General features: G+C 46.9%; 1 protein-coding gene across 1 annotated transcript in view; it reads right to left on the minus strand.

The window, feature by feature from the left end:
- Positions 1-2,475, minus strand: part of BAZ1B (bromodomain adjacent to zinc finger domain 1B) — a 73,046-nt gene extending 70,571 nt beyond the window's left edge. The window contains 1 exon segment of the mRNA XM_043559848.1: positions 1,998-2,475. Coding sequence (XP_043415783.1) covers positions 1,998-2,104 — 107 coding nt within the window. The 5' untranslated portion in view covers positions 2,105-2,475.
- Positions 2,476-9,086: the final 6,611 nt, after the last annotated feature.

Raw genomic sequence — 9,086 nt, forward strand, 5'->3', positions numbered from 1 at the left:
ACATATAAAAGGTGCAGGTTTCAATTTTCAATTGTCATCATTAAGAGAAATTCCTCATATATATCATTACATTTCACCTATTTCTGTAAACGATATGAAAAAGCCTGTACTGCCAATTCTAAAAAATTAGCTCTCTTTTAGCCATTTTTCACATGGCTCAACACCTATCACAGACTTGGAACTTGTCTCTATTGAGTGTGTCTTATGCTACACTCCAAGCAGACATAAAAATAAACATCTGGTAATACTAGTGTGTGAGTATCCACCAACTGCTCAAAAAATGATATTTGAATAACATTTGAAAAGGATATGGCAGATTCCCACAGTAATTTTTTTTAACCCCACTGATGGGGCTAAATATTTTTTTTACAAAGTAGGACACCTTTAGAATAATGATGGATTTAGCGCTTGGAGTACTTCTCCAAAGCTTCCCAAAAGTCCTTACAGGACAAGAAAAAGAACCAGATTATCATGGAATCCCTCCCTAAAATGCACCTTATCTCATACCACTGACAGAGGTAACCAAGCATTCCACCTTCTTTTCTGGATTTGCTTACAAGGATAAGGTAGAAAGGCACTGCATTCTACTCCTAACTCTCATCATTTCAGAGTGTTTGACCTTTAACAAGTCCACCAACCCTCTGGGTTCACTTGGCAAATGAGGCTAGAGAATCCAACCATCCCCAAGATCCATTTCAGCTACAAGATGCTCTAGCTGTATTTCTCCAAGAGCTTTCCTACAGCACAGGCTCTCACTTTCCAGGCCCCTTTGTATGTAAACACCCTACATCCACAAACTGCACTGGAACAAGAAACGGGCTATCCTGTAAAAGATCATATTATATCAAAGAGAGGATCAAAATGAAGTGAAATCAAATGATATCATCGCTCACATGGACACTTCCTCCCATACAGAAGCAAGCAAGCAAACAGAAACTAAGAAATCAAATCCTTCCAAAGGAAAAGAGCCGATAAAACTCAATATATTTAACCTTCACTGCTGAAGAAAGCGTTGAAGAAAGCAAGCAAGCAAGCAAGCAAACAGAAACTAAGAAATCAAGTCCTTCCAAAAGGAAGGGCTGATGAAACTCAATGTATTTAGCCTTCACTCCTAAAAAAGCGTTGATTCAGAAATCTACTCCTTTTTTACACTTGTGCTTCCAAAAGGACTCATCTGGCATCCATAAAAAAAAAAGTAAATAACAGTCGTACAACTAGAAGACTTCAAAGCTTACACAAGAAACCTTAAACAATGATTAGAAAAGAGGATGCGTCTTATTTAAAACATCAGCCTCCTGTTCCTAAAATACAACATAAAACCGTTAAGTAGGTCTTGGTATTTTTTATATGTTCATTTAAAGGCAGATACCGATCTCCTCCTCAATCGTCAACATTTCAAAGCTGTGCATGCCGGGGAAGGCAGGCATCATCTCCTCCAAGATAACTTTTTCTTCCCCTTCCCCGGTCTGGAATTCGTTCTGGGGTATGTGCCTCACGATCCTGTCAGCTCACGACCAGCCTGAAGTCCACTCGGGAGGAGAAAAACCCAAGCGCCCCCGCGGAGATGGGGAAAAAACGCACAAAAAAATCTTGCACAAGCCGGATCACGAGGCCGCGTGGGTACAATTTCAAAAACTTCAAGAGAAAGGTTTAATTTAAAAAGGAAAAGCAGCCAAGGAGCCCCGTCTCCCGTTCGTACTTAGGGCCTAATGCCACCCGGGGGAAAGGGGGGCCGCTCCTCGAAAACGAGGCCCGGGGACAAAGTGCGGAGCCGGGAAAGGATGGAGGGCACGGGGCCCCGGGCCGGCCCGCGCCCCCGCCCGCCCACCCCGCGGAACGGCGGGCTCGAGCTCCCGCCCGGGGGTGCAGGCCCTCCGGCGCCGGGCGCGCTGACAGCTGCCACAGGGGCGGGCTGCGCGGCCCGCCGGGCCCGGCGAGCCCCCGGCCCACCCCGCCCCACCCCGCGGGCGGCCTGGCGGCCAGGCTGGAAAGGATACTCCCGGGTGCGGAAAGCCTCCTGAGTGTGCGCGATGGTGAAGAGCGGCTCCTCGCCGGGAAGCGGCTTCACCAGCGGGAAGGGCTTGCGGCCCAGGAGCGGCGCCATCGCGGCGGCGGCGGCGGCGGCCCGGAAGGCGGCGGCTCCTCGGCGAGCCCGCGGCGCAACACTAGGCCCCGCGGCCCGGAGCGAGCGCCTGGCTCCCGGGGGTGGGGTGGGGTGGGGGAGGGGAGGGGTGAGAGGGCGGCGCGAACTCGGCTCCCTCAGTGCTGGCGCGGCCGCGCGAGGGCCATGCAACGGGACGCGGGGACACGGAACTCCCACGCACACCGCTGCGCCGCCCGGCAGCCTCCGGCCCAACCTTCGCTACGGGTCCCCGCGTTCGGCAGTCACGACTCCTCCTCAGCTGCACCGGAGGAAATTATTGAAAAATGGCGGGAGATTCCCCTCCTCCCCCCCGCCCGGTCAGCGCACACACTAACTTGCTCCCCTGTGGCGCCGGTGGCGAATGCTCCAATAGGCGGAGAGCCGATCAGCGCTCACGGTCTACTGGCTCACGGGAGCTGCCGCTCTGCGCTTGGGTCCCGCCCCCTTTCCGGGCCGCGTAGTTGGGTTGCAGCGCACCAGAGGGCAGTATGAAGAGGTGAAAGGTCACGTTATGTAAGCGCTGGTGACAGGCCTGCGGGCCTCCAGCGGCGGAGTTGAAAATGGGGGTCAGCGGGGGACCGAAAGGCCTGGAATTCAAAGAGGTCAGACCAGAGAAGCCCCTTAACATATACAGACACTGCGCCATCTGTCACCGACGGCGACACCGACATCCGGGCACCACTGTCCGTGTGGTGCGCCGGAGGGGGAGGGGGAGCGCGCGGCCAGGGGCTTTGTCTTTCCACCGTGCTCCGCCCCCTCCTTAAAGGCGCCGCGTTCGGCCACGCCCGGGGAGGCGCGGGTGGGGCGGAAAGAGAGGACGGGTTGGCGGGAATAAGCCCCAAGATCTTACCCAAGCGAAGGCTCTCAAGAACCCCTTGAGCCCCCAGTCTTGCTCACCCCAAAGTTAACTTCTGGAAGAGAGTGTGGTGGAGATGTGGATACTAGTATGATGCTTGTTTTTAGGGGCTTGGTGGAACGGATCATACAGGAGCTTCTTTGGAAAAATATACTAAAAGACATACCTAGTAAAGATACATCCATTAACTCTAATAGTCTTTCGCAGCACCTCCAAAGTTGAGGGCTCTGGACTGGGAGCTTCAGAGGAAAAACAAACAATAAGACAGAGACTGTTCTGAGAAAACAAGAGGCACGAATAATGCCAGTTCGGTGAAGAGTGCTGTCGGAAGTGCACAGTCCGAAGACAGCAGTAACTGCCTGGAGAGTGACGACATTTGAGCTGCTTCCCCGAGCACACTACACCCGCATAGTCCAAACTATGTCCTACCCAGGACAAGCCGAAACACTCACGGATAATTCTCTCCCTAATTAAATTGTCCCCTTCCGTTCAAAGATCTTCACTGGCCTCAGAACATACCTCCCCAGCCTGTTCTTCAACAGGGCGGAGAAAGCGGGGGTGCATGGCAGTGCCAGACCCTTTTCTTCTCATCTTGAGGTGAGAAGTCTCCCCCCAGGGAAGGGTAAGTACCAGGTCAGTCGCCATCCCAATGGAGCCTCCTCTGGTCACCTAGCAGAGATAGGACTGCATCCTCCTTCGGTGGCTATTTCTTCTAAAAGGATTATGAGCAACCTCGGAGGACAGGACATTTGAGTCGATTGTGAAAAGGTGAGTAGCATTTCACTAAGCAGAGAAATGAGGGACGAACATTCTAGGCAGAAGGAGCCGCAGAGCCTTCTTGATAGATTCGGGACAGCACACCTTAAAACGTAGGGATTTTGAGGTGGAAAGTATCAAGAGATGAGGGTGGCAACGGAAGTGATCATCCGGGCCAGCGTGTGGCTAGAGTGACGTAGTTATTTGTGGCAGGGATACCAAGGGACCCAAATGTAACAAAATCAAGGGAGACAGGTGGACAGATTTGAGAGGCACGGACGAGGTGACTAATGGGACGGACATTTGCAGGACTGGATCCCCGGTAGCAGACTACACACAGGATAAGGACCCCAACAACATTAAGAGACAAATTTTGGAAAAATTGATATTTCAAAATAGTGTCTAACTGCCCATGAGAGTGGGGACCGTCATCATTTCAGCGCTTGGGGCCACTGTAAGCTGAATCCAGCCTGGCGTTGGTAAAGCAGAGATCTAAAATGGGAGAATCAGCGGGGACCTGGGTGGCTCAGTGGGTCAAGTGTCCGACTTCGGCTCAGGTCACGATCTCGCGGTTTGTGAGTTGGAGCCCCAAGTCGGGCTCTGTGCTGACAGCTCAGAGCCCGCTTGGGATTCTCTCTCACGCTCGTTCTGCCCCAGCCCTGCTTGTGCCCACTCTCTCAAATTAAATAAATAAACTTAAAAAAAAAATAGCAAACTTTAATGTGACTTTTGCTTGGTGTGTCCTCCACTTCTGTGGGTCAAATTTACAAATGATAAAGTTGATTAACATGAGATTTTACCATCTTGTCCTGAAGATGTTGAGGAAAAATATAGGGGGGCGCCTGGCTGGCTCAGTCAGTGGAGTATGTGACTCTTGATCTCAGGATCATGAGGTGAAGCCCCATTTTGCATAAAGCTTACTCAAAAGAATAATAATAAATTTAAAAATTTTTTAAAGAAAGAAAAAAAATGAAAGAGACTGTTAATGTAACTATCAGTTTCCTGCTCTAATATTTTCATTGACTTTTGTTGCAGTCAAACTTTTTTTTTTTAATTTTTATTTTTAACATGTATTTATTTTCGAGAGAGAGAGAAAGAGAGATTGTGGGCTGGGGAGGGGCAGAGAGAAGCGGAGACACAGAATCTGAAGCAGGCTCCAGGCTCTGAACTGTCAGCACAGAGCCTGATGCAGGGCTCAAACTCACAAGCCTCGTGAGATCATGACCTGAGCCTCTCAACCAACTGAGCCACCCAGGTGCCTCCTCAGTCCTCAGACTCTTAACCCAGCAAGCCCCTACTGGACTACTTCCTCCTAATTCCCAGAATTCATTAGCTTTATTCCTACCCACCGCTGGAAATGGACTTTTTTCTCCTCTGTGCATTTCAACCCAATACTTCCTTCCTAATGCCTTTTCCCAATTGTTCCAGCCCACATCCGCTTTTACTATACTCTCAAGTTTTTTTTTTTTTTACCATAATTTTAGCAAAATTCATTGTTCAATGTGTTTTCTTTCCTAACATTTGAATAAACAAGTTAATCCAAAAAGGAAGAGATTAAAATGTGTAGCTTCCAGGGATCTGCACCAAAGCTTCTATTGCTCCAAGTCGGCTATGGCTGCTTAGTTGCAGGAATAAGACTGTCCAAGGAAGTGTAGCCATTTCCCTACATGGATCTCCACTGGGTAGTTTTAGGACATGAGCTCAGTCAGCAAGATCTGTTTCTGTGGTCTGTATCATGTGGAGCTATGCCCTGCCACATAGTCCTCGTTCATTGATGCAGGCACAAACCTTTGCTTAGACAGTTCCGGCTCCTGCCTGGGCTTTTCCTCCCTGTCCTGCTGGTTCCTTAAACTCAAAACATCCCAGAGCCACAATCTTACCGTCTTCCTTCCCTCCATCATCTGCTTTATCAGAATGGTTTTCATTTTTATTAACGGCCCACCTTCCTCACAACCTCACGGGCTCAGGTTTGACCTCTCTTGAGCTCCACGGGCATAGGATCAACCAGACAATGTCAGTTCTTGAACTGTCCTTTTCCTGCCATCCCCACAGCATCCTATTTCAGGCCTCTATTATTTCTGGCCAAAACTACTACCATAATGCCTTTCTTCTTTTGAAATGTTTTAGGGGTGCCTCTCAATTGGTAGAGCATGCTACTCTCAATCTTAGGGTTGTGAATTCAAGCCCCACGTTGGGCATGGAAACTACTTACAAGTAAAAGTTTTAAACTCCATTAAAATTATGTCTTTTTTATGGTAAAATGAACATAGTTCCCCAAAAGAAACATTTAAATATACTTTAAAAAACAACAGGGGAGCCTAAGTGACTCAGTCAGGTAAGGTCCGACTTTAGCTCAGGTCATGCTCTCACAGTTCGTGAGTTCAAGGCCCACCTTGGGCTCTGTGCTGACAGCTCAGAGCCTAGAGCCTGCTTCAAATTGTGTGTCTCCCTCTCTCTGCCCCTCCCCCACTCGTATACTGTCTCTCTTCTCTCTGTCTCAAAAATAATAAACATTAAAAAATAAAAATAAAAAAACAACAGCAATAAAAAACATCAACAAATAGTTCTACAAAAATCAGCCCTAGAGCACTTTCCCCATCCACTTCCTGTTCCCTCAAGCACTCATTTTCAAATTGTTAAACTGTGGGGGCGCCTGGGTGGCGCAGTCGGTTAAGCGTCCGACTTCAGCCAGGTCACGATCTCGCGGTCCGCGAGTTCGAGCCCCGCGTCGGGCTCTGGGCTGATGGCTCAGAGCCTGGAGCCTGTTTCTGATTCTGTGTCTCCCTCTCTCTCTGCCCCTCCCCCGTTCATGCTCTGTCTCTCTCTGTCCCAAAAAAAATAAACGTTGAAAAAAAAAAAAAAAACAAAACAAATTGTTAAACTGTGTTAAATTGGTAAAAGGAAACTTCATTGTTTTTAATATTTTATTTTTGAGAGAGAGAGAGAGCAAGAGAGAGTGCGAATGGGGGAGGGGCAGAGAGAGAGGAAGACACAATCCAAAGCAGGCTCCAGGATCTGAGCCGCCAGCACAGAGCCTGACCCAAGGCTCAAACTCCTGAACCACAAGATCATAGCCTGAGCCGAAGCCTGAGGCTTAACCAACTGAGCCACCCAGGCAACCCCCGGATTCCATTTTAATGAAGTTTCCTAGGGGCACCTAAATGTTTCAGTCAGTTAACCGGAGGACTTCGGCTCAGGTCATGATCTCACAGCTTGTGGTTCGAGCTCCACATGGGACTCTCAGCTGCCAGCTCAGAGCCTGGAGCCTGCTTCTGATTCTGTGTCTCCCTCTCTCTCTGCTCCTCCCCTAATCACACACTCACTCTCAAAAATAAACATCCAAAAAAAAAAAAAAATCTATGGAAGAAATTTCCAATTTCTTTTTTTTAAGTTTATTTATTTTTGAGAGACAGATTTCAAAATAACATATATGTTGCTATGTTTGTTTCTCAGTTTTAATGTTAGCTGTTGTCATTCTTCAATGGAAGATGAGGTCTCACCTCCCCCACAAATACCACACACATTCAATCATATTCCCCAAATAATTATTGCAATTGGTTAAATCCACATTCAGTGTATAACTTATGATTATTATTCATAGATGATCCACATGGTGAACTGATTACATTTCTTTTCTTTTGTTTTCACTGGTTTGCATCAGTCTATTTCCACTTCCTTTTCTAAGTACCTATCACTACTCTATCCCTCAACTGACACAACTCTAAGTCTCCTCTCAATACATGCAAACCTAGCAAGTCTTCCTATTTGTCCCCTGCCTCTTTCCTGTCCTAGGCATTTTGAACACAACCTCACTCCCCTGCTCTGGGCTTTCAATGGCTGGCTCCCTAAAGTCAACAAAGTAAAATCAAGCTCTTTGGTCTGGCCTTCCAGGCCCTCCACAATCTGTCCTCAGTCTTTTTCCTACTTCCCTTGAACCCCTTACTCCAGTAAACTAGGTTTATCTAGGTTTCTAAATACCATTCCCCACTAAAAGGATCCAGGGCTCCGGGGAAAAAGGAATGGGGCTAGCAAAGTTCAAGGTGAGTCAGGAACAACTTGTGCCTAAAGGTAAAGAAGTGCTCAAATAGAGATGGGGACATGTCAAAAGGACTCAGGAGCCAGCATGAAGGGATTCTAATGGACTAAATCTGGGACAATTTGAACATTAAAAAAAAAAAAAAAAATGACAGCAACAGATTGTGGCACATTGAATGTAAGGGGGAAACCATGAGCCATAGTAATATTCAGAGAGAAGATAGCTTCTAGGCCTTTTGGCTAAGATCAAGTGCAGAGAAAGGAGGGAGGGAAGGAAGGAAGGAAGGAAGGAAGGAAGGAAGGAATGGATGGAGGAAGGGAGAAAGAGAGGAAAGAAAAGAAAGGGAGAAAGAAGAAAGAATAAGGAAAAGGAAGGAAGGAAGAAAGAAAAAGAAAAGAAAAGAAAAGAGGAAGGGCAATGTGCTATTTACAGAAGGCTGCCAGTGAATGAATGTGAAAAGAATGTTAGATTTAGAAAACTCACCATTTTGCAGACTCTAGTGAAGTAACTTGATTCAGAAATGGACCATCAATGGATGCTAAAATCACTGGTCTAAGTGAATGATCTAAGATTATCACCCGCCCCCCCGACCTACAAATTACTTATGTAAAAGTGCCCTGAAAATGGAAAGATCTGGCAGACACCTTAGCCAAGTGATCGATCTCAGCATTACCAATAATGAGACAAAAGGATGTTTCTCTTGATTCAAGGCAGTGAAAAATACATACCAACTCTGTAGCATTCTAACCAAAAACATTCCACCTGAAATCCTTAGAAAATAGAAAAACCCAGTTTGTGGGACATTCTATGAATAACTGCCTAGACCCTTCAAAAATAACAATGACACAAGATACACCTATCCACCCACCTCCAACTTCTAAAAGGAAACTAAAGAGACATGAGAACTGTGTGTGCAATATGTGACCCAAGAGTTAGATCCTGGATCTGGGGACAGGGACTAAAGAGAACTACTACCGTTATTGGAACAGTTGGGACAATTTAAATATGTTCATATTAAATACTATTATTGTATCATTGTTAAGTTTCTTGGGTATGATTGTGATACTCTGGTCATGTTGAGGAATGTCCTTGTTCTTGGGACATACAAGCTGAAGTATTCAAGGCTAAAGTGCCAGAATGACAGCAACCGATTTCAAGTAATTCACCTTCCACCCCCCCCCCCAAAAAAAGAAAGAAAAAAAATGTGTATTGAGATGCCAATGTGGCAAATGTTAATAATTGGTGAATGTAAGTGAAGGGTACACATAGTTTATTGAACTATTTCTTTCAGCTCT

Source organism: Prionailurus bengalensis, chromosome E3, assembly GCF_016509475.1.
Source record: "Prionailurus bengalensis isolate Pbe53 chromosome E3, Fcat_Pben_1.1_paternal_pri, whole genome shotgun sequence".
NCBI classification, from domain to species: Eukaryota; Metazoa; Chordata; class Mammalia; order Carnivora; family Felidae; genus Prionailurus; species Prionailurus bengalensis.